At 42.0% G+C, this 26,529-nt stretch overlaps 1 protein-coding gene across 2 annotated transcripts in view; it reads right to left on the bottom strand.

Moving 5' to 3' along the window:
- EPAS1 (endothelial PAS domain protein 1) overlaps nt 1–26,529 on the bottom strand; it is a 125,517-nt gene that overhangs the window by 31,201 nt on the left and 67,787 nt on the right. For both annotated transcript variants that reach the window (XM_056852741.1, XM_056852742.1), the window contains exons 3-6: nt 3,496–3,647; nt 1,949–2,033; nt 1,341–1,459; nt 1,046–1,248 (exon numbers count right to left, since the gene is read on the bottom strand). In XM_056852741.1, coding sequence (XP_056708719.1) covers nt 1,046–1,248; nt 1,341–1,459; nt 1,949–2,033; nt 3,496–3,647 — 559 coding nt within the window. The remainder of the gene's footprint in view (nt 1–1,045; nt 1,249–1,340; nt 1,460–1,948; nt 2,034–3,495; nt 3,648–26,529) is intronic.

The raw sequence follows: 26,529 nt of genomic DNA, 5'->3' as shown, positions 1-26,529 counted from the left end.
GAATCACTCCATTTCCAAATGCTTGCCTTCTGGAAGAGTTGCAAAAAGTGTGGTGGTGATGGGCAAGTACCTAACAGTGTTGCTGGCGTGCATTTGGTGGTGTGGGTTATATTGTGCGGAGCTGACAGAGATTATTTGATAACCCAAATGGTTGCTTCTTACCAGAAAGATCTTAAATGTTTCTTTAGATCACTGGTTTGGGCCTGTACAACTTGTGACCCACCACACCAAATGCACTCCACTAGCCACACCATGTGGCCTGGACCAAGAATTCAACAAATGCAGTGGTTTCTTCTCATGAACAACATGATTTTACATAGACATCTTCTGAGTACATTGCTGTCAAGAAGTTGTTGCTACTGTACCTCAAACAAATATTGCAGAGCTGGGAAATATACAGAGGAGGTCAAGCAAGAGGATTAACAGCGCATTCCTAACCAGAATGCCTGCGCCGGGCTTAGGGGGCAAGGCAGCAGAGCTGCCTCCTAAGGAGGTTTCGGCCTGGCCGAAACCTCCGCCCAGGGCCAAAAATCCATGCAACCCTCATAGGGTTGCATGGGAGATATGCCACCTAAAAGGTGGGGTATCTTGGCCAAAATAAAAGGGGGCGTTAGGCTGTAACGCCCTGGGAATGCCTCCCTGGTCACTGCTGTGGCCTTTGCCGGCGTCTGGACGCCAGCGGCAAGCTCCGGCGGCGTCCAAGCCCGGCGCTGCTGCAGCAGTGGCCGGAGACCGGTGTCTGGCCCTACACACCGACACTGGGGCCACAAAGGCCGGTGTGCACCTACCGGACGCCGTTGCTGTGGGACCTTGCGCCGGCGTGGGCCATCGCCAGCCTCCAAAGGCCTTTGGGCACGGCCGCAAGCACAAGTCAGGAATTTGCTGAAAGGCATTGAAACACTTAGGCTGAAGAGTCTGGGGCTTCCCACTTTAGAGAAAAGACAATGGTGGTGGGGAGACAGGTTTATAAAATTACACATGGGGTGGGGAAAGGAGATACAGAACATTTTCATCATGCTTCTGAGGTAACACAATGACCAATTACCTGTCATCACAATAGGTGAATTTCATGTCCATGCTATGACGGCTCAGGAATGTCTTGCTATCCAGTGGGATATCAGTGTTCGATGGGTGCTGAATAGGCTCACACATTAATATGAGGCAGGACAAGAGAGGCTCTTTATAGCCACATAAAGCATGAGGAGGGCATGTATTATAGACTTTCATTTGTCCAGTGCAGTGCAAAACCTGAAATGTAAAAGAGTTCATTTGTATTATGTAGGAATCCTTCTATGGTAAACAAGTTGAACCTGTTAGCCAACATAGGTAAACCTGGTTACCTTCCATGTGGCAGATTTGAGATTGACAGTTCTACCTCTGTTGGTAACAGTGCATTTCATTCTCATAAAGAAGTCACGTTCCATGGACATCTCTTTACTTTTTTTCCCACAGCCTGGACCTAATAAAAAAATACGAAAAAGATAATATATTTACTTGAAAATGCTGCACTCTGCTTAAAAATCCACCCCTCTTACTCTTGCTTAGCTCATGAAACCATTTCCACTCTCATTAGTTTTACTTCAGTGAACACAGGGGATCACATGTTTATTTGAAGTCATAATCTCTCTGATCCTACGAGGTAGATCCTGCTGGACGACTGGTATCCATTTTCTGGTATATTTGTTACCACCTCTTTGTCACGAAGTGCACAGGAGGAGAGATGAAAGACTCCCTTGGATGTATAATACCTGACTCACATTAAACAACTGAACAGACACTAACATACACTAGAGAAGTGAAAGACTCCCCTGCATGTATAATACTTGGCTCACACAACAACTGAACAGGCACTAACATACACTAGAGAGAAGACTGTCTTCTTTAAGAGAAGTCTCCATATTTTGAGCTGTCTTTTGCCCTATCTCCTCTGCATTTAAAAAACATTTACCATTTTTCAGACTTAGGTTTTCTCGGATTTCTTCATGATCACATGGATGGGTGAAGTCAAAAATGCTGTGTCCAGTCAATTCCACCTGTTTGACAGTAATACAGACAAAAGGGGGACTTAGAAATACAATTTAATACTGCAACATTATTTACACGGGGAACATACTTTAGCTATTTACGATTTTAAATCCTGTCCAGGAGTGAAAGTAAGCCAAGACAAGCAGGGTATTGTGTATGGGTAAGGAAGTGGCCCAAGTATTATCTCCCATCTTCTGTTTCGAGGCTTTAGACAGCATGGGTAAGAAATTTACCCGTCATCTTGTCATTCCATGTGGCAGAGTTCATATTTTCCTGATTATTAGTTTAAATTCTTCACAACCTTTGTTATCAATGGGATACTTTCCATAGCCACTAAATAGTACCTATAAATTTACATATTAGACTTTGTTATGGTGGGGTTCCAAGATTCTATTTAATCTGTGTAACAGCTTCACTGCCTACCAGACTGTTTCCAGGTTCCGTTCAAGGAACCAATATAAATCTTCACAGCCTGGGATTTACAAACCTGAACAACTGGCTTTCTCCATATTAGCTCATGAACCTCTCAAGCTCAGCTCAACCATCTTTATTAGAAGTGTTCTCCTACTGACAAGTCCAATTTACAGCGGTGAGAAACAGGGCCTTTTCAGTAATTGCCCCTTATGGAATCAGATCCCAGTAGTCAAATGACAACTAAATTTAGTTTTCACAAAGACTGTAAAACCTTTCTTTTACAAATGAGTTTTTAAAAATCAATGAAAGAAGTAATGATTACGGCAGGTGCATCGGAGCTATGCCCTGACCTGGATAGCCCAGGCTAGCCTGATCTTGTCAGATCTTGAAAGCTAAGCAGGGTCAGCCGTGATTAGAATTTAGATGAGAGGCCACCAAGAACTCTCTGTAACTCTCTTATTAACCAGGTCTATATAAATAACAATCTATGAAACCCCCAAAAGCAGCCCACCGGCCTGCTAGGTGCTTGACTACTGCTCTGTGTGCAGTCTGAAGCTTGTGAGGGAAAACAGGAGGTTTAAATCAAGGGCCTTCAGACTGGCTGCATACAGCTCTACAAGTCACAGGACTGGCTCTTATCAACTGGACCACACAGTAGACAATGGCTTGGTCAGTGGGTTGCAAACTAAGCTGACGAGTCTCATGCAGAAGTCTACAACCAGGGAAGAGCTCTAAACCAGGGAAGCCGCATACATTCCTGGATGGACCAGGAACCAGTTGAACAAAAAGATGATGGATGCACATTTAGTACTCAAGGTGCATAGACAGCGTGTCATGCTGTTGGCTTTGACAGTGCCAGTCTTACAGCATCTCTCATCCACTAATAGCACCATCCTCTTCACTGGGATACAGCTTGGAAAAATCACAATATGCCTCATTTCTGGTACCCTGAGACCAACTGGAAGCTTCTCTTAATTTCTGCAAATCAGCTACATGAACGAAAGAGAGAAGCAAAGGTTATATTATCCAGATTGCTACATGAGAAGATGCTTTTACCTGTGTTAGACCCATGTATTTGCTGATATTCTCTGACAAAAATATCATGTCTCCATCCTGTGTGATCACAGTAATAAATCCCTCCAAAGCTTTCAGGTACAAGTTGTCCATTTGCTGATCTGGCTCAATTTCATTCTCGGTGTCAGTGCAGACTGAAAGAAAATTAGGGTGGGGGAGAAGCAGAGCAAAAGAGAAAAATCAGATCTGGTGCTTCCCAAATTCACACTGGATGGATTTTTTTGTTGTGTTTTGTTTTGTTGATTACACTTTTTAACAAGAATATGAGTACATAATAGTGGTCATTACAGTTCCTGCTGGACTCACACAAATGCAGAACCAGGACCCACACAACCCACTTAATAAGGAAGCACATGCATGAAATGATGTTGTGTGTGCATTTCCTGGCCTGATCCAGGGAATGGAACTGCAGGCAAGAGAACCTCTGTCAGAAAAATCAGTAATCGAACCCATCAGCTGTTTAGGTGAAGAACCAGATCAATGGACTGAATCCTCTCAGCTACATCCCCCCAAGGCAGCTGGTCAGCAATAGCACTGAATACCTACCTGGTGGTGTACATGCATGTACAGCCCTAGCTGCCACTACATCTACGTATTGGGCTTAAAGCACATGTGCAATAAATAATGCACCTGAAAAGAATTCTGATCTGACAAAACTGTTCCGTGATCATGTTTTTTCATCGCTACATACAGGTGCATATAAAGTTTTAGTTAAGGAAGCAGGACAGATGAAGAAAAAAATGAGGAAATAAATTGTGCTCAGCAAATGGTTAATTGAAAAGCAACACATTTTTTATTCTAAATTTGTTAATTAGCATATTCAAAGAAAAACAATAAATACATCATTATAATAACTTTCAGTCGTATACAGCCTCATTCTTTCTCCCCTTCCTTGGAAAGAGGATTTTGGAAACAACCCTAAGATTGTCTACCCAAAAGTCAGTACTATTTTATTCAGTTTATTTAAAACATTTCTATCCCACCCTACCTCTCAAACCCCATGGGACTTACTCCCAGGAAAATGTTCTTATGATTGCACTGTTAAAGTTATACATGCATCCAGCAAGACTTGGCTTTTTCTTGAAATATATGCCCCCCCCCCCAATTACATTGGAAATTCCTCCAAGTTTCCAAATCAAATTGGTGTACAGTAAAAAGGATCTACTAATATACCAGCCCTGATGGGCACAGGGAGCAGTTCACATAGTTCTCTAAATCATGACTGCGGTTATTTTAACAATTATTGAGAAGAAATATATTTCCAACCATAGCACTGTAAATAAGAACATAAGAACATAAGAAAATGAGACAGCTCTGTGTATAACAGCAAGTAGATATATAGGTAGCGCACTATTATTTCTTTTTAAATCAGACTCACACACACACACAAACCCCAAACATTTTTGTCATGGCTGAATCACTTTTGGAAGGAAAGAATTTAGTTAGCATATTACAACTTGATATGACTCAGTGCAGTGATGATTGGTGGTGGTGGACACGGTCCTTATGTCATTTAGCCTGAACCAAGGGAAGAATGACAAGTCACGATAAACAAAGCATTGGTGATGAATACAACATACCCTGACGTCAATCTGCCATGCGTGTTTCATCATCCTCACAGTCCCAGGCAATAGTGGGAAACCCCACAATGGGATGATATCAAGACATGAGCAATTTTTTACTATACAATGACAGAACGGTACAGGAAGACCTCAACAGGGTGCTGCTGCTTCTCATAGTGGCTCTCTGATTAACGCATAGCAAACATTTCAACCATGGCAGAAATGGAGTATTTTCAACTCATAGGGTTGCCAACCTCCAGGTACTTAAACAAAATACATATACCTATGCTGAATCAATACGGTAAGTTAGCAACAATAACAGCACGTAGGCTCCATTACTAAACTATTTATAAATGCAAAAAAATCATACAGCATACAGTTCCTTATTCTATCACTTTACTAGTTATATTATCAGTAACATCCAAATTATAAACAGAAACCGTGTTCACTTCACACAGAAATACTATACAACTCAAGTATACCTCGAAGCGATTTTTTTTTCAATTACTAGTCCTCCTTGTGATATACGTTCCAATGCGGTTTAAAGTTCCACGTGATACAAAGCTCATGAACGCGACTGCAAGTTCACCGCAGTAAGTTTACTCACGAGACCACAAAAATGAAAATGGAAAGCCCCCCTGTTCTGCTGCTGGGAAGAGGCGCTGAAGACCAGGCGTATTTCCAGGTCAGACCGGGAGCCAAGCGGGAGCTCCCGTCCACGCCAAAACGGGGGAGCTGGCACAAAACAAAACACAGAAGACACGGGAATCCAACCCGACGTCACCCTAGGTTGGTGTGCGTTCTGTCACTTCCTCAATGAGTTGGTCTTTCCTTCATTGATCTTTACTGAAATATTTTATGTGGGATATTGCCCACATCTCCGATATCAGGTTAGTAAACCTCCTAATCGTGGTGAAGAGGGACTTGGCAATCCTATCAACACAGGACCTGTTAGTATCCCACTGCTTGGCTCCAGTTAGGCCTCACCTGATGACTGTGCTCAGTACTTCTGACTGATTAATGCTAGTCCCTGGCCACTCCATGTGGCAGATGGGTAGGAAAGTGCAGGACCAGTGTGAGTTGTGCAGTTGCTTTACACCAGGGTAAAACGAATAGCTATGATGAAGAATGAGGAAATTGGAACGGGGAGGCTCAGGTTCAAATCTCTTTTCATCTGTGAAATTTATTAACTAGGCCTGATGGAATGAACAGCTTTGCATCAATGGTCTGCTGCAAGCACAGGCTACTGCTACCAAGAGCAGCAGTGACAAATTATTCTCTCAAAAGGCTAGAAATTCTGGAAGCCCTACTGAAAAGAAACACTGCTAGTAACAACCAGTTCAGTACTACAGCAACATAATATAGCATCTAAAAATCATATATGCTTTTTAAAAAGGTGTGGCTAAATAAATGGGCACAAGCAATCAGTAACTGTTATCCACGAGAGTTGTTTTTTTTTTAAAAAGAAAATCATTCCATATTCAGTGGCTGGTATAATCAGCATCTGGGATTGTGTGTCTCCATCATGCCCTGCCTAGGAGTATTTGGCTGCCCACTGTTAGAGCCAGAGTACTGGATAAAATGAAACTCTGATTTAACCCTGCAGGGTAGTTCTTATGATGTTACGCACACAAACATTCATAAAATTAGCACTGGCATCATGCAAGCATTTTCAATGGGAATCATACATAGAAGTCCTACATGCACTTCTGTCGAGGAGAAGTTGACACTTCAAAAGCCAGAGATATAATTATAAATGTGGACCAGACATAGGAGAGCAGGAAGGAAAACAGTGTGAAAAGCAGGAAAAGTGAGGAAATAGAATGTGAATTTCAATGTCACTTGAACTTCAGTTACCTCTAGCAGAGAAAGGAAATGGCTCATGCGCTCATGCAGCTTTCTTTGTGGCTGGGTTCTTATAGGGATTATTGTTTTCCCAAGCTGTGCCCAAATTATTTTCTAATTACATTTTGTAACCGGTGTTATATATAGGCTCCTTTTTTGACAAAGAAATATTAGAAACAAGAGATTTTCTTAATTAAGGTCTCTTGTTTGCTGTTGACATTCAGTGATACAAAGAAGTAGTTATAACCATAAATATTCAGAAGAATGGCAAGCTTGTCTTAACCAGAGATGCTGCAGATTTCACTGTGAACATGTTCAATTGTTCAACTTATCATGTCTGAAGGTAGCAATCAGATGTGAGCCAATAACTTGGTCTGTTTGGTCGGCGCCGTGCAGCCATTTATACCCACCAAACCAGTTTGCATTGGGTTTTCCCAAAACTGCACATGCGCAAGAGCACTGCTGATTCAAACTGATTGGCAGTCCTTAGCATCACGAAAGACTATAATGCCGTAGAGCCCACCGTCCAAAGCAGCCATTTTTTCCAGGGAAACTGATCTATGTAGGATGGTGATCAATTGTAATTCCAGGAGTTCTCCAGGCCTCACCCAAAGGTTGGCAACCCTACTACTTAACCAAACACCAATTTAATCTACAGTCCACAATAGCCATGCGGATTAGCCTTGGATTCCACGTTAACAGATCATTTCAGGATACAATGGTTCCACATTAACATACCACACCCTCATTAGCACATTATCTTGATACTTACAGGACAATGATTTGCACATTACCTTTGATACTTTGCAGGACAATGACTCAGCTCAAACCCAACCCCCTTCTGACTATATATTACTCTTCCTACACACTTGACACTGAGAGAGACTGTCCTTCAGTGTTACTCCTCTGAAGATGCCTGCCACAGCTGCTGGCGAAACGTCAGGAAAGAAAATACCAAGACCACGGTCACACAGCCCGGATAACCTACAAGAACCAACCAATTTAATCCTTCAGGGTAGGATTTTATTGAAGCACAGCATTTATTGATGACTTATTTATATGCAGGTTCTCACACAGGTCTACTACCTCCCTCTCTTTGCAGCATAACTACTCTACTCAGCAGGCAATTACTTAAATAAACAATTAGATTACTCAGAAATCATATAAAACAGTCAACAATAAATGCTGTGTTTCAATAAAGTCCTACACTTCAGTGTTTGACTGAGTAGTCCTTAGTGATCAATTTGAATCAGCAGTGTCTTGGAGCATGCACAGTTTGGGGAAAACCTGATGCTTTGTTCATGTATAATTTGGTCATATCATAATAAAAACTTGAGGTTTTTATTCTTGATATGATGCTGTTTTTAGTCCCATTCTGATAGAAAAGAAAGTTATAAGCATTTAAAACAAATAAGATTGTAAGTCACCTTGAACTTTCTGGAAAGCAGAGAGAAGTGTACACTGAAGTGTAGGACTTTATTGAAATGCAGCATTTATTGTTGACTGTTTTATATTATTTCTGAGTGATCGAACTGTTTATTTAAGTAATTGCCTGCTGAGCAGAGTAGTTATGCTGCGAGGAGAGGGAGGTAGTAGACCTCAATCAGGCTGTGTGAGAACCTGCATGCATGAAAAGCCAATAGCACTATATTGCATGGTTAGTAAGGAACAACTTGTCGAGCAGTCCCAGATAGATCAATAAACTGTCAACCGGATCATCAAAAAACCATGTCTCTGTTTGCAACTGACAAACAGGGTATAAGCCAAACTGGTGGGCGTTCATTCATTCCTAGTCTTAACCTATGCAATGATATAAGAAGGTATGTACATAGTGACGTATTCTTCTTGAAGTTCTATAGTGGAGGGATGCAGGCATCCATTTCCCAGTGAGGTGGGGTCTTGTAAGCCCACTCCAACATGAAGATAGCCACAAGCAAATCTTCTGCAGTGCATGGACAAGTAACAGTGGAAACTATGTTGCACGTCTAAAGCCCACAGGAAAGCTGGACAAGCCAAAATGTGGCTATTTTATGTAGTAATACATATTTTACCAATACCACTTTGGAACAAAAATGTCTACGATATGCAAGTCTACAACTCTGAGACAGCAGCTGCGCATTCCTTTCCCCACCTACACTTCTCTCTGCTTTCTAGAAAGTTCAAGGTGACTTATAATTTTATTTGTTTTACATGGTTATAACCTGCTTTTCTATCAGAATGGGACTGAAAACTGCATCACATCAAGAATAAAAACCTCAAGATTTTATACCCTTCCTGAGATGCTGCATTCATGGCATTCGGGAAGGCAATTGAGGATGGATCATTTCTGTATACATTTTCTGCTTGTCTGTGGTTTTACCTTTGTTCATGTATACTTTGGTCATATTGTTATAAAAACTTGAGGTTTTTATAACAGTATACCCAAAGTATACATGAACAAAGGTAAAACCACAGACAAGCAGAAAATGTATACAGAAATGATCCATCCTCAAATTCCCTCCTGAATGCCATGAATAAAGCATCTCAGGAAGGATGTTCCATAAAACAGGGGGCAATACCCTCCTGCACAACCTTGCTTGCCTACATGAAGGGGTGGCTAGAGCTAGCTGGGGTGATTGGAGTTGTTGCATGTGTTCATACCTGGAAAGATGGTCCTTCAAGCATTCTCATGTCTTGAAGGGTTTGAAGGTAATAACCAGCAATTTTAAATAGAACTTGGAAACAATTCAGTAATCAATGCAAAGATTTTAAGATGGGAGTAATATACAAGCATACCTCGGAGATATTGCAGGTTTGGTTCCAGTCCACTGCAATAGAGAGTCATACACTTTTTTTCTTTCCCAATGCATATAAAAGTGATGTTTATATTGTAGTCTATTAAGTGTACAATAGCATTATGTCTAAAAAATATACTGTAATAATGAAAAAGTTTGAAATATTGCAAGAATTACCAAAATGTGACACAGAGACCCGAAGTGAGACATGCTATTGGAAAAAGGGTGCTGATGGAATTGCTTGAAAATGCAATATCTGCAAGGCGCAATAAAGTGAAGCACAATAAAACAAGGTATGCCTGCATGCAAAAGCGGCCAGCTCCAGATAATAATTGAACTGCCACATCCTTCACCAATTTCAGTTTGCAAGTTGTCTTTAAGGACAGTCCTATACAGAATATCTTACAGTAATCTAGCTTTGAGGTTACCATAGTTTGGATCAACGTGCATGCATCAATTAAAATGCAGAACATTAAAACACTAATACGTGGATGACAGGCCCCATAGGGCTTTTTAAAGCATCTAACACTGAATTCAGAAACAGCCAACCAATGGAGTTGTTACAGAAGATATATAATACGTTAATAGTGGCTCACTCAGTCAAAAAAAAAAAGTGGGTATATTTTGCACTAATTAAAGGGCAGCCCTGCATAAGACTGTTACAACAACCTGGTGGCAATCAATGAATATAGGAATCTTGTCTGAGTCCTAGTATACTTGTGTGATTCAGGAACATGACAGCAGCCATCATGGATGCTAGAACTGAGTCTCTATGCTGCCTGAAGCCACAAATAAGAGGTCAAAAATACTTTAAAAATACATTAAAAACAACTAAAGCAATACGATCTAATAATACAGATGAGAGCAAGAGTTCAATAGTGATAAAAAAGCAGCAATAACAATTCCAGGTTTAAAACTCTTTTGAACAGGTTTTGGAAATATGTAAAGCATCTTCTTCTAACTTATCAGTTATGCGTAGCCAGTAAAAAAAATTACAAAAAGTCAATGACCAATGTGAAATTGTCCTTTTCCAGTAAAACGCCTGGTGTAATATTTAAAGAAATATTTCTTTTATGCTAAAAATAACCCTTGTAAACAAACTTTGATTGATTCCCACTGTCAGGATGTGCACAGCTCCAAAGGGCTAGAACTTGTTTCCACAGATGCTGGTTGACTTCCTTTAACTTCTTGGAATGCAGCTGAGAGTTCTCATTGCAAGAGCTAATGACTCAGGTAGGATCATAGTCCAGAACTCCATAACCCCACACAGAGAAGTGTCAATCTTGATTCAGGTACATTTTAATTTGATCGACAAGGATGCTTGGCATTTTGCTACTCAGTGAGTGGTGAGGATTCTGATAAAGGTATGTAAATTATATACCCCAAGCTGTCCTGACATACATCATTGAGTAATTTGGAAAGGCTGCCTTGAAATATATCTAGGATGTCCACTTGGATTATTAAATAATCAAAATGAGAATCAAAACCATCTCATTATTTAATATCATTTTTATAATTATAATGATAGTAGGTTATAATCAGAAAAATGTGATCTGGACATTATTCTGGTGGACGCCTGCCTACCTATAGTTTAACTATTATTTACTTAGGGAATTTATATGCCACCTCTCCAGAAACATGCTGGAGGGCAGGAAGGTCAGATTGGAGGAGAAAAGAATGTAACTTAATAAATACGTAACATAAGAAAGGCCCTGCTGGATCAGACCAAGGCCCATCAAGTCCATCAGTCTGTTCACACAGTGGCCAACCAGGTGCCTCTAGGAAGCCACAAACAAGACAACTGCAGCAGCACCATCCTGCCTGTGTTCTACCGCACCCAAAATAATAGGCATGCTCCTCTGATACTAGAGAGAATAGGTATGCAGTATGACCAGTATCCATTCTAACTAATAGCCATGAATACCCCTCTCCTCCATTAATATGTCCACTCCCCTCTTAAAGCCCTCCAAGCTGGCAGCCATCACCACATCCTGGGGCAGGGAGTTCCACAATTTAACTATGCGTTGTGTGAAAAAATATTTCCTTTTATCTGTTCTGAATCTCTCGCTCTCCAGCTTTAGCAGATGACCCCGTGTTCTAGTATTATGGGAGAGGGAGAAAAACTTCTCCCTGTCCACTCTCTCCAAACCATGCATAATTTTATAGACCTCTATCATGTCTCCCCTCAGCCGCCTTCTTTCCAAGCTAAACAGCCCTAAGAGTCCTAACCGCTTCCCATAGGACAGTTGCTGTAGTCCCCTAATCATTTTGGTTGCTCTTTTCTGCACCTTCTCAAGGTCTGTAATATCCTTTTTTAGGTGTGGTGACCAGAACTGTACACCGTATTCCAGGTGTTGTCTCACCATAGATTTGTACAAGGGCAGTATGATATCAGCAGTTTTATTCTCTATTCCTCGTCTAATTATGGCCAGCATGGAATTTGCCTTTTTTACAGCAGCCGCACACTGGGTTGACATCTTCATTGAGCTATCCACTACCACCCCAAGATCCCTTTCTTGGTCTGTCGCTGCCAGCACAGATCCTATCAGTGTATATGTGAAGTAGGGATTTTTTGCTCCAATATGCATCACTTTACACTTGCTCACATTGAATCTCATTTGCCATTTTAATGCCCATTCTTCCAGTACGCAAAGATCCTTCTGGAGCTCTTCACAGTCCGATTTTGTTTTAACCACCCTAAATAATTTGGTGTCATCTGCAAACTTGGCTACTTCACTGTTTAACCCCAACTCCAGGTCATTGATGAACAGGTTGAAAAGCACCGGTCCCAACACAGATCCCTGAGGCACCCCACTGCTCACATCCCGCCATTGTGAGAACTGACCATTGATTCCTACTCTCTGCTTCCTATTTTCAGCCAGCTCTCAATCCATAAGAGGACTTGTCCTCTTATCCCATGACTATGAAGTTTGCTTAGCAGTCTTTGGTGGGGGACTTTGTCAAAAGCTTTTTGGAAATCCAAATACACAATATCCACAGGCTCATTCCTGTCCACATGCTTATTGACGCTATCAAAAAACTCTAATAGGTTAGTGAGACAGGACCTACCCTTACAGAAGCCATGTTGGGTTTTGCCCAGCAGACCTTGCCCTTCTATATGCGTGACAATTCTATCTTTAATAATGCTTTCCACTAATTTACCCGGAACAGACGTTAAGCTAACTGGCCTGTAATTTCCTGGGTACCCCCTGGAACCTTTTTAATAAATGGGTGTTACATTAGCCATTCTCCAGTCCTCTGGTACAGAGGCTGATCGAAGGGACATATTACATATCTTTGTTAGAAGTTCAGCAATTTCCCATCTGAGTTCTTGAAGAACTCTAGGATGAATGCCGTCTGGTCCCTGTGACTTGTTAGTTTGCAGTTTGTCTAGACGTTCTAGGACTTCCTGCCTTGTTACCACTATTTGCCTCAGTTCCTCATTTTCCCCTCTCCAAAATCTCTGTTCAGGAGAAGGAATCTGCCCTGTATCTTCAACAGTGAAGACAGATGAGAAAATTTCATTTAGTTTTTCAGCAATCTCTTTATCTTCCCTTAGAGTTCCTTTACTCCCATTGTCATCCAATGGTCCAACCGCTTCCCTAGCTGGTTTCCTACTCCTAATATACTTAAAGAATTTCTTCTTGTTTGTTTTGATGTGTTTAGCAATAAGCCCCTCAAAATCTTTTATTTGCATCTCTAATTATCTGCTTGCATTTCCTTTGTGCAAGTTTGTGTTTGCTTCTCTTCGCCTCGTTTGGACAAACCTTCCAGTCTCTGAAGGAAGACTTTTTTTCTCTGATTGCTTCCTTCACCTTACCTGTTAGCCATGGGGGTGACCTCTTGGACTTATTACTACATTTCCTGACCTGCAGTATACAAGTTAGCTGAGCCTCTAGTAATGTGGACTTGAGTAACCCCCAAGCCTTTTCAAGAGATTTAACCCTCTTAACTGATCCTTTCAACTTCCTCTTTACCAGTTTTCTCATTTTAGAGAAGTTCCCTCTTTTAAAGTCAAAGGTAATTGTATGAGATTTCCCAGTCACTTTTCCACTTACATCTAAATTAAATTTGATGCCATTGTGATCACTATTGCCAACTGGCTCAACTACATCTACATCCCACACTAAGTCACCGGCCCCACCACAGAGTATTATATCCAGGATTGCTTCCCCTCTGGTTGGGTCTATGACCAACTCTTCGAGGGCCCAGTCATTTAGGATGTCTAAAAATTTTATCTCTTTGGCTTGTCTGGAGCATACATTTATCCAATCAATATGAGGAAAGTTGAAGTCTCCCATTATTATTAATTCGTTACCTTTACATGCTTCCCTAATTTCATTCTCCATCTCAAGATCACCCTGAGCCATTTGGTCAGGGGGCCGGTAGAACGTCCCCAGTACTAAATCTCCTTTGGGGCCCGGAATCGTCACCCATAAGGATTCTGTGGATGAGTCTGCCCTTTTTATGGTCTCTAGCTTATTAGACACTATGCCTTCCTTGATATACATAGCAACACCCCCTCCAATACGCTCTTCCCTGTCATTTCTATACAGTTTGTAACCAGGGATGACTGTACCCCACTGGTTCTCTCCCCTCCACCAGGTTTCTGTAATGCTCACTATATCTATGTTTTCTCTTAAAACCATGCACTCTAATTCCCCCATTTTTGCTTGGAGTCTTCTAGCATTAGCATAGAAACACTTCCACACTGTTTCTCTCTTTCGACTTGCCTGGCATGTGCCTCTGGGCATCTTTAAGTGGCTATCCATCATTTTTTTTCCATTCCCTTTCATGTCTAAGTAATTCCTATGTGGCCAATCTGAAGCAATTTTCCCTTTGTCCGTATGCACTGAGTTTGCCTGAACCGGATGCTTCTCAGCTCCTGTCAGCTTTCCCCCCAGGTTCAGTTTAAAAGCTGCTCTTGCACCTTTTTTATATTACGCGCCAGCAGTCTGGTTCCATCCTGGTTCAAGTGGAGCCCATCCCTTTTGTATAGGCCCAGCTTGCCCAAAATGTTGCCCAGTTCCTTACAAATCTAAAGCCCTCTTCCCTGCACCACCATCTCATCCACGCATTGAGACTTACCAACTGTGCCTGCCTAGCTGGTCCTGCACGTGGAACAGGTAGCATTTCTGAGAAAGCTACCTTGGAGGTCCTGGTTTTAGTCTCCTTCCTAGCAACCTAAATTTGGATTCCAAGACCTCCAGACTACATTTCCCCATGTCGTTGGTGACAACATGCACCACAACCACTGGCTCCTCCCCAGCATTATCTACCACACTACCTATATGACAGGTAATGTCCACAACATTCGCACCAAGCAGGCAAGTCACCATGCGGTCCATGCACCCACCAGAAACCCAGCTATCTACATTCCTAAGGATTGAATCCCCCACTACAAGAAGCCCCCCTCCCCTCTGAGGCATATCCTCGGTACGAGAGGATATCTGCTCATCCACCAAGGAAGAGGTCCCTTCTAAGGAACCACATTCCCCTACCTCAGTGAGATGGCCTCCTTCCCCAAGGGCTACATCATCCGTGACTGGCAGGTTGCCGTCACCTTGGGACTGGGATGTGACTATTTCATCCCCGGAGTCCTTAGTCACCTCTCTCTCTGCCTGCCTCAGCTCCTCCAGTTGAGCTACCTTGGCCTCAAGGAAGTGAACTCACTTCCTTAGAGCCAGGAGCTCCCCGCACTGAGCACACACCCACGACTTCTGTCCAGCAGGCAGATAATCATACATGTGACACTCCATGCAGCACACTGGATAGCCCCCCGACCCCTGCTGGCTTTCTACCTTCATAACTGGTATTTTATTTATTTATTTATTAGCATATTATTCTTTGGTGTTGTAACCCTGCCTTTTACTCTCTTGCACTCTTCCTGTACCAAATAAGAACTGAGTGCCGAAGTTCCTTGCCCTGCAGCTATCTGCTACTAATTTACAGGGATATTCAAGTTGCTTGGTACTCCAACTGGATGGAGCGAGTTACTCTGCCAAGATAACAGGATTTTATACTCACCCTACAGATCCCCAGTCACGATCCACAGGCTAAGAGCCACAGGGCAAGAGCCTCTGGCGAGCAGGAGCCTTGGAATTTAAATGCTCACAGCCCCCACCTCTCTCACACAAGCTCCAATCACAACAGCCCCACTTAACAAGGTAACAATCAAGCTTTCAGGCAGCAATCAAGCTTAATCACCCACTGGCACAACAACCACAATCCTCTCCCAGCAAACCTCAATTACATTCTCATTTTAGTTAGGCTTCCCAGCGTTTAAAAAAGGCAAAGTTTAAATTCACCCCTGCCTGTAGTCCCCAGCTCAGATCAGCTGAATCAAAATGCAGCCAAACAGGGACAGGCAGCATCTACTATGCCATTAGGGGTATGGATGTGGCTCAGTGGTAGACAGGGTTGCCAGGCATGCCCTGGCAACCAGTGAAAGACTGTGGGGGACATGGGGGATGGCAACAGTGTGATGTCACTTCTGAGGAACATCTGGAAGTGACATGGGGTCTCTCTAGGGATCACTGGAAATGATTCCTAGAGAGGCAGTGGGAAATGGGAGTTGGAGATCCTTTGCCCCCACTAGGGGGCTGGCAAACCTGGTGGTAAAGCATCTGCTTTGCATGCAGAAGATCCCAGGTTCAATCCCTAGTATTTCCAGTTAAAAGGATAGGGAAGCAGGTGATGCGAGCAGCCTTTGTATGAGACTCTGGAGAAAGATGGATTTGTTGGGATGGGTCTATTTTTAAGCAAACAAAAAGTGCCCAGGTGAGGGGAACAAAACTCTTCTCCCTTACATGGTTCACCACAGGGTGCTCCTCCATTTCCCTCAGCATCCCCCAGTCTCAAATTTAGTATTGGAGCCTGGCTAAGAGAAAAATGCTTAGCTGAGTGAGGTATGGTTCAGGAGGGGGCAGGGTTTAGCTCCCACTGATCACATGATTTTATGTCATCCCCCCATTATATATTATGGCATAATATACTATTATACACTTCCCCCTATTGTATACTATTTCCAATCATGTGGTTTCCCGGATTGCCAAACATTTGCCTCTGCAAATGAGAAATTTAATTTCTTATAAAATGGAGCACCTTCCACACATCTGCTTGAAATTTGGCAGTGAGGATTCTTTGAAGGTGTTATGCGAGGCCCAAGAATTTCATCCCAATTTGATGCGGAGAAAGGTTATAGCCAGAAATATGCTTCCCACTGAAACCAACAGAAACCAATGTCCAAGAAAAGAAAATGAAAGCGAGTAATAATAAGAGAAAGGACAAAACATTTTTAATAAAATGAACCAAAAATGGTTCTTTGAAGGCCGAGACGTGAACAGAATCTTCTACCTGTGCATATGATAATTCAAGTTCAGATCAATCCTATGCATGATTACTTTGAATGAGTTTCAGGGATCCTTTCCAATAGAACTTGCATTGGACTGCAACCATAAGTGCATGTCAAGTCGGACTAGCACTAAGGGCCAGGCAGAGTTTAATTTTTTTTAAAAGACAGCCAAGAAACTGCTGAGAGGCAAATAGGAACAGGAGGCTATTTTTAGAGCATCCAAATTGATCTTTATATTTTATAAGATCTCATAGCATGCACATGCATGTTTACCAATAGGCCCATTTTTTCCTGCAATGATATTCTTTAAAACCATACAGGAAAGTTATTCCCCCTGTACCCATCATTCCTTACTGGCTTTCTGGCGCCACTGATTATCTCCCTGGACACAAACTTAGGGCAGAACCCACGTTGCCTCCCTTTTCTGAAAGAGCTTCCTGTCTGTTTCCCTACTCCTTCCCATTACTTTTACCATCCATTGCCCAGAAATAACTCCACACTAGTTTCCTCCACCTGCTTAAGAAAATGTAAAGGAAAAAAGAAAAGATGGGGGAAGGGGAAGACTAAACTAAAAAAAGTCTCCCATGCATTATGTTTCCTAAGAATGGTCTCCAGGAAAATAATAAAAATAGCCTTTGTCTGCTAAGCCTGAGCATTAGGCCTTTCTCATGGGGGAAGTAATGAAGCTTACCAAACAAGAATACCTGTTTCATTGCCTTAGAATTTTACGTGGGGTTATGACATTTTGTTGGACAGATAAAAAGATCTTAACTTTCTTAATTAGTTTTATTTATTTATTTTTTACAGCTTTTGCCAGAACATAGTATACAACTACAATCTTTAAAAAGGATTTTAAAAGGGTAGGTATCAAATCAAAAGTATATCCATAGCTTAACATAAACACATTAAAATGCTAAAATGCTAAAATAGTTGCAATAAAAATATTATACTAAAATTTACCTAAAAGTTAGTTGTGACCAATATTGACATTACCATTAGTGGTCTCTCTCAAACAGACCTTAATAGCCACTGAGCAAAATTTAGCAACTTGGGAAAGACTAAAGGTGTCTCCTTCCCACAGCAGAAATTTCATTTCCACTTCTTCTGAATCAAACTCCCTTAGTTCACCAGTGGATGAATCAACTTTTGTCTAATGTCCTTAGAATTATTACATCTAAGAATAACATGGCCAGAGTCTTCAATTTCTCTGGCCCCACAAGGACATTCCCACTGATCTCTTGCGAGTTTTCTAAAATTTCCCTCCAAAGCTGCTGAGGGTAGTACGGAACCTCTAGCAAGGGATCTTAACGTTCTAGAGCCTCCCCCATTTCACAAATGGGCAAGGTAGCATCTAGATTTTGGGACGGATCAGCAACTCTGCTGTATTACAGTTCTCTAAATCCAGGCAGTGTCATTTGAATAATTATGAGAATCTAGGATTTGTCCACACTTTCTTCTCAGAAAACAGCAAAGCGTATCGGGAAGAGAAGTAGCAGGTATGTCAGTCCTAGTTACATCTTTCCACATTGGCTTCGTTTAGCTGGAAATTACAAAATCTTAGCAAAAAATTATATTTATTAAGTGTACACAATAGATATGATTTAAAACACTAGGACTGGAATACAGGCTACATATAAACCCCCCAGTGTAAACTGTTACAAAAATATTCAACCCAGCTGATGAATTACATTAGGCTAATGAATTTTGTCACTGGTTGGTGTGATACACATCCGGAAAAATTGATAATTTTACAACAGATGATTGTGTGAGCAAGTTACCATGCTTAAAGACCTATGATTGGCACTACTACTTTACATCTGGCCACACAAGGGTTTCTAATTTCCGGATGTGTTTTTAATAATCCAATTTTATATATATGACTGCTGAGGAAGGCCAAAGAGGCCAAAACACGTATGGCCTATTGGTAATTTGTATTATGCATATCATCAACTATGTTAAATATTTCTGTAACAGTTTACACTGGTGGTTTCATATGTAGCCTGTATTCCAGGGCTAGTATTTTTATCATATCTATTGTGCACACTTAATACATTTAATTATTTTATAAAATTTTATAATTTCCAGCTCAACCTTTGAGGCTCCCTGTACTTGTATGATGGAGTTCTGCCCCCCCCTATTTTGTTGTTGTTGTCTATTTGGTTTACACATAGGGTTGCCAACCTCCAGGTACCAACACAGGAGCTTGTTACTATACAGCCCGAGCGTAAGTAATTTTACCTGTTTATATATTTTTACTTTATTTACTTTATATGACTCATGATTTATGGGACTCTTTTCTCATTTGGCATTATTACCTTAGTACTGTGCAGAATTTTGCGATATGAGACGCCATAGACTACATTTACAATGTCTGGTCTTGTATCTATTATTATGTAATGTGTCAATTTATGACATTGCGATAGTTTGCTACAGTGGCTGCTGATGAAGACCTTTTGTGGTCGAAACAGGGACATATCTAGCCTCCTGTATTTATTTTGTCTGATCAGCACGGTCCGCCATTGCCACTCATGTGAATTTTGAGTTATTATACTCTATGAAGAGGCTACAGAAGAAAATCATTACCTACACTTCAAATCACTTGACGCTTCGTGACTGCAACTGAACGTCTCCTTGTTGCAAGTTAGCAATACATTCGCAAAGACTTTCTTGTTACTTTCAATGTTTAACACATGTGACTGAACAACGCTTTTAACCATATGATTTTAGTTAATTGAATTCACAATTGTGTTTTTGTACATGCCTAAATTAAGATTACTATAGCATTTAAAGAATTGCTGGTTGTTTATTACTGCTGTTCCTTGTTTACTAACTCACTATACAGCAGGCTAACTTATATTTATCTAACCTCCAGGTACTAGCTGGAGATCACCTGCTATTGCAACTAATCTCCAGCTGATAGAGATAGGTTCACCTGGAGAAAATGGCTGCTTTGGCCATTGGACTCTATGGCATTGAAATCCCTCCCCTCCCCAAACCCCACCCTCCTCAGGCTCTGCCCCCAAAATCTCCAGGTATTTCCCAACCTGGAGCTGGCAACCCTACTGGCAACACTACCCCCATCTCACTCCCGCTGATAGCCGGGGGGGGGGGGAACGTGGCAACCCTATTACCACTGCAGGAGGAAAAGTTAAATTTTAAATGTTCCATTATGTGAAATCTGCTTGCAAATAAATAAATAATTTTAAAATCCTGCACAGTTGGAAGAAATATTTTACCCCAGCCTTTTGCATGTTGTGCTTGTTTCCTACTTACAAGGAATAACTAATATAGAAGGGCTCTGAGAAACATAATCTTTCACTTATAGTCTGAAGTAGCACAGTCCAGTCTATCACACGCCAACACTCTGCCACCTCATTACCACTCCACATTCTGCAGCATGTGTAGATCAGGCCTGATTTTGTTTCAAAAGGAAAACTGTAAAGGCAGGCCAGTGAATGGCCAAACAGATATTGGTTGTTGGTTCTTGTAGGTTATCTGGGCTGTGTAACCGTGGTCTTGGAATTTTCTTTCCTGACGTTTCGCCAGCAACTGTGGCAGGCATCTTCAGAGGATTAACACTGAAGGACAGTGTCTCTCAGTGTCAAGTGTGTAGGAAGAGTAATATATAGTCAGAAAGGGGTTGGGTTTGAGCTGAGTACTGTCCTGCAAAAGTAATGTGCTAATCATTGTCCTGTAAGTATCAAGATAATGTGCTAATGAGGGTATGGTATGTTAATATGGAACCATTGTATCCTGAAGTGATCTGTTAATGTGTGTAATCCAAGACTAATCTGCATGGCTATTGTTGACCGTTGCCTTTGTTAGTCTGGAGGTTTTCAGAACAGGAAGCCAAGCCTTATTCATTCTTAAACTCTTTTCTTTTCTGTTAAACTTGGGCTGATGTTTATGAATTTCAATGGCTTCTCTGTGCAATCTGACAAAATAGTTGGTAGAATTGTCCAGTCTTTCAGTGTCTTGGAATAAGACCCTGTGTCCTGTTTGTATCAGTCCATGTTCAGCCACTGCTGATTTCTCAGGTTGGCCAAGTCTGCAGTATCTTTCATGTTCTTTTATCCTTGTTTGTATGCTGCGTTTTGTGGTCCCGATGTAAACTTCTCCACAGCTGCAAGGTATACGATATACTCCTGCAGAGGTGAGGGGGTCTCTTTTGTCTTTTGCTGATCGTAGCATTTGTTGTATTTTCTTGGTGGGTTTAAACACTGTTTGTAGGTTATGTTTTTTCAAAAGTTTCTCCATCCTATCAGTGACTCCTTTAATAAATGGCAGGAATACCTTTCCTATGGGAGACTGTTTTTCCTGAGTTTTCTGATTTTTGTTTGGTTTAATGGCCCTTCTGATTTCATTCTTGGAATACCCGTTTGCTAGCAGTGCGTGATTTAGATGGTTAGTTTCTTCCTTGAGAAACTGTGGTTCACAGATCCGTCTTGCACGGTCCATTAATGTTTTGATTATTCCTCTTTTCTGTCGGGGGTGGTGGTTGGAGTTTTTGTGTAAGTAGCGATCTGTGTGAGTTGGTTTCCGGTAGACCTTGTGACCTAACTGAAAGTTTGTTTTACGGATGACAAGGGTATCAAGGAATGGGAGTTTACCCTCAATTTCCTTTTCCATGGTAAACTGAATGTTTGGATGGATATTATTAAGATATTGGTTGCATTCAGGATCATTCTGGTTGCTCACAGATTTCCCTTGTTAGTTTAAAATATTCATAGGCAAACCAACATGTTTCTCCCAGGGCTATGACAATATCACAGCGCAACTGCTTTCCAAGCAGTTACAAGGATCTAAACCCTGTGTTTGGCACCTCCACTTAACATACTTTGGATATCAAGAGCTGAGAAAGACCTTACTCTGCAGGGCTGGTTCAAGATATTTTGACAACCCAAGCGACATACACTCATGGCTGAGCACCTTTTTGGCAGTGGTGCGAGTCCAGGAGGCAGCGCTTGCTGTCACATTCACTGGTGGCTGGTATACTAACCCCCCCCCCCATTGCATTGGTGTCCTCCTCATTGTGTTCCTCTAAGAAGTTGCTGGGTGGAGAATGAGCCCTGTTTCTCTGCTGGAGATCTTAGAGAGCAGCTGCAAGTCAGAGTACACAATACAAAGCTAGACAGACCCATGATCTGGACTTGGCAGAAGACAGACCCTGTATGTGCCCAAAGGGAGATTCATGTGCTGTTACACTTGACATATGCATCTTCCCATGGGGCTTGGGCTTCAGATGTTCCAGACAACAATGGGAAGAGGATGCATTTCCTTTCACCTAGCTTGTACACCGTGTCAGAATTCACCCTAACTTTAATATTCAATAGATTTTTCATTCATTTGACTAACTGCTGGAATTACTATCCTCCCCCTCCCCACCCACACACTAAGCCTTCGATACATAGCAAAGAGAAATTGAACAGATGAACCTTTCCCCACCATTGCACATCTTCATGCTGGCAAAGGCCACACCTTTCATTTCTAGCTGTTATTTCATTGTTAATGTACATAAGTCCTGCAAGCAGAAGGGTGTGGGGGAAAGGCAGCAAGTCTTCGAGTACACCATGAACAAAATGGAAACAATATTCTACAGCTATTGTTTCAGTTAGCTTCCTGTGATAATAATCTCAGTCAGGCCGCCAGACCAACATGTCGAAGGCTTCCTTCCCAGAATTCTCACCCATAGCTGCCTACTGTGAAAATCAAAGGGAAATGGGTTACTAAGTAAAAAAGGAACCATAATAAAGCAAAGTGTGGTATGTTGCACTCTTTTGAACTCCAAGACGTGGGACCAGCCTTTCCGATCGCAGAATGACACAAAAGACCAAATCCAGACCTTTAGGTGACTTCTGCAAAAAAATGAATACATGGGATGTAGACTCCTTAAAAATAGTATAGATGAATTTAAAATCCAGGGCCAGGAGTTGAATGCTAAAATGTGTGAATTAAACATCAGTGCATCAACTTTTTTCCTGAGTCTTTTCTAAAATCTTTTACTTCTAAAGTATAATAACCTCTAGCCTCCGCCCACTTGATGCATTACACGCAGTCCAGAGATCTCTTCCCAGCTGGGGAAACCCCTCTGCAGACTCCAATAATGGCAGAATTGCAGCACTGCCCAAATAAAGAATGTTGCCTGTGCTGGAAAAATCAACTCAGACAGTTCAAGCTTAGGAAAAGATAAACTTTGTGAGAGGATGCTCTCGAAAGAATAGGAAATAATGCAAGACGGATTTTGTTATTGTTGCAATCCAAACTGTTTAATTTCCTCCCTGCTTAAGCGCTTCGCCTAAAGGATGATGAAATCCTTTTATTCAAGGTGATTTAACGTCGGCCTACCGATCCCATTTTAGCTACTCAAAGTGGCATTCTTTTCAAATGGGAAAGGGATTAATAGTTTACTAATTCATGTAGCTAATTCATCCTGGAAGGGGGGGAATGGTGTGTTCCAATGTGGGATTGCCACAGATCACAAACAGAGAAACCTGCTAGTGGCTATAGACTTCTACAAGAGAAATGTGGTCCCATCCCTGGGGGTCACCTGCTGTACCTGCAAGCCAGGATGAACCACGTGAATATGTACTTATTTATTTTATACACTGCTTCCTTTTCTATTTCTAATCCCTTTTTCTAAACTAGAAAACTAACACAGCAAGGAGTAGTCTTGGCTATAACCTTTCTTCTTTTTGTGCAGGAAGGTGGTGACAGCTGTTGTTTTTCCGGATGGGAAATTTTAAAAATGGCATCCACCAGCCTGGAGTTGCATAGCCCGATCTGCTACCTCAGTATTTTCACCCAAGGCAAGGTTTAAATGAGATGCTGGCGATGCAGAAAAGAATACAGTGGTGTGACTTTGTGCTAGTCCTGTGTCTCATTTTAACTGGGCTGCTTCACATGCAAGCAAGCATCACGCGCTTATTGCACCAGAGATACCAAGCATGGCAGGGTGACGCACTGGCAAGCTAGGCATACGCAGCAGCTCTGCACAGGTAGCAGGCCCATTTAAATGATATCCACAAAGCCGCGCAGGTGAGTTCTATTGCCCACTAGCATCCTACTTAAATCAGGTGTTACCCTAAGTAGGCACTCTCCACTTTGGTTGGGGGAATTAGCTGGAGACAGAGAGTGAAAGGTGGTAATTGGGGTCTATAACCTCAGTGTACCTGGACAGTCCTGGGTGAAAAATGAGCAAGCAGTTGTATAATTAAAATTGGTTTTATTAAAGAATAAAAACAGTAAAACAAGAAATATATTTTAAGCAATGAACATACACATACAAAGCATACAAGAGCTAACAAAGAGAAAAGGGAGGAAGTTGGATAGGGTTTCACAGATGGGTGATAGTTACCAGTCTTAAAGGGATGTCCAGGGAAAGCAGCACTAAGAGGAAAATGACTAGCGTTTCCAGAAGCAAAGAGCCCCCACACAAGTGAGGGTGTGCACGAATCCAGAACACACACACTCTATGAATGACCAAAGGACCAATATTTATACTCCAAAGTGAGTCCTGAGGCAGTATGAAGTAAGCTTGCAGGAAAGCCAGAGACCAAGAATTAATTGCTTTTCCGGGGTTCCAGCTAAAAGATAGCGGAGGCTTCATAAGTTGTCAGGACCCAAGAGAATGCCTGGGCTATTCTCTTGAATACTGATTGATTGCTGGGGTGGGTGCACATTGGGTAAGTAATGGTCTGCTTGGAGCACTGATTAAATCACCTTAAGATGGCACAATGGAGATTAGCTAGCTCCATTGTCCAGCCAGGCACACCTTAGGCCCAGGGGGAAAGTTCAGTAGGCAACCTCCTTCCTGCCCAAGATTGACACACAAGATGGATCCCAGAACTCTCTGAGGGGCATCCATTTTGTGAAGAGTAGTGTCTTGCTCTTATGCCAGTATTTGCTCCCCCCAGGTGCCTCCATGGCACCCCTTAATGGAAGGCTGGGTTTGACTGCTTACACAGGTTCCCTCTTGCTTCCTGCGTAGAGATGTTTCAAGTTTTAGGTGTGCATATGCCCAATGCTAGCAAACAAAACAGAGCTTGAGCAGACATTTGATGCTTCCAGATGGGCCGGCAGATGACCAGAAGCACAATCCTGCACCCACAGAGAGAAGAATGGAGCCTGTCCCACAGGCCTATTACAACACAGTTCCCTTTCTCAGCAACTGCCTACAGATGTGACATGCGGTTGCACTTCTATTGTGATTCGCCAGGGACATTGGATTGCAGTCAAGGACCTCCCATGTCTTAACCATTAACATCTAGCAGCTCCTCTCTCCCTGGTGCACAGACCACTCCCAGCAGATGCAAGTGCAGAGTCATGCATGCACAGCCTGGGGAAGAGTCAGCATCAGAATGCCACAGAAGGATATGGGAAGCCCACTGAATCACAGCATCCTCAAAGAGTGGTAGTATGCCTTAGGGATTGTTATAATTTGTTGCACAAAGACACACAAAGACAATCTGCCTCTTTTCCAGATGCTATTTCCCAACATTTCTGGTTCAGTGTTTTAGAAGGGAAAAAAAACAAACAAACATCACAATGAAGGTGCAATATGGACACTGCTAAGAGTTTCTTGGAAAAAGCATGGCCTATGCTCAATAGAGGCCCGAATGTCTCCGAAGGAAGTAGTGCATGTACAGCATTCTTACTCTTGAGATCTTTCCGGCTTCTAGGCGGATCAGCAATTAGAGAGCTTGTTGGTATGGTTTCAAAAGCTAATCTGCCACAAGTGTTATAATTTTGGTACTGCTTGAGTGCCGAGGCAATTTAATATCTGCTCACGTTGTAAACAATTCAGTATATGTTGTTAAGCAACTTATGGGTATTTTTTCACTTCTGGCTGAGCAGCAACCATTGATATGAAGCAAAAAAACCCAGTTCCTATAGGAGACCCATGGTGGGATACCCAGGAAATACAGATCCATGCTGAATCTAGCTTTCCGTTGCACATGAGCACCAGAGAAGGGAATACAGGAGTGCAAGAAGTGGCTGCACTTGCGGCACACTGCTTACCCATAGCAATTACTTGATAAACACCTGTAATTAAATATTTTAGCATAAGGCTTGCATGCATAACCAACCTATCTTATCAAGTACCATCGTGTGGGTGGCCTCTTCTAAGCCAGAATCTCTGTTTCCTTTCTTGTATCAAGGAAGTTCATCTAGTGGACTAGATTTTATGGGGCAGCAGTATCTGGGCCACATTGCACCATCCTTAAGTTTACGCTGCACGCAGTGCCTCTTGCTGTGTACAGAAACGTGCAGGTTACACAGAGGCAGGATGAAGCGGTAGCCAATTTTCAGGAGTACATAAAGCAAAGTGACAAGAAACACAACACTTCACACAGTGGACCTACCTCGGATTTGTTTTCCATCACACCTCCTCCTCCCAGAATATATTAACTAGCAGGGTTTACAGGCTAGTCATGACCGGCAGTGAGGCATCATGCAGTCAGAAAGGCAGATTGTCTATATG

This window comes from Euleptes europaea, chromosome 7 (genome assembly GCF_029931775.1).
Source record: "Euleptes europaea isolate rEulEur1 chromosome 7, rEulEur1.hap1, whole genome shotgun sequence".
NCBI lineage: Eukaryota > Metazoa > Chordata > Lepidosauria > Squamata > Sphaerodactylidae > Euleptes > Euleptes europaea.
The sequence above is the reverse complement of the archived record's forward strand: the minus strand, read 5'-3'. Positions and strand labels throughout refer to the sequence as shown.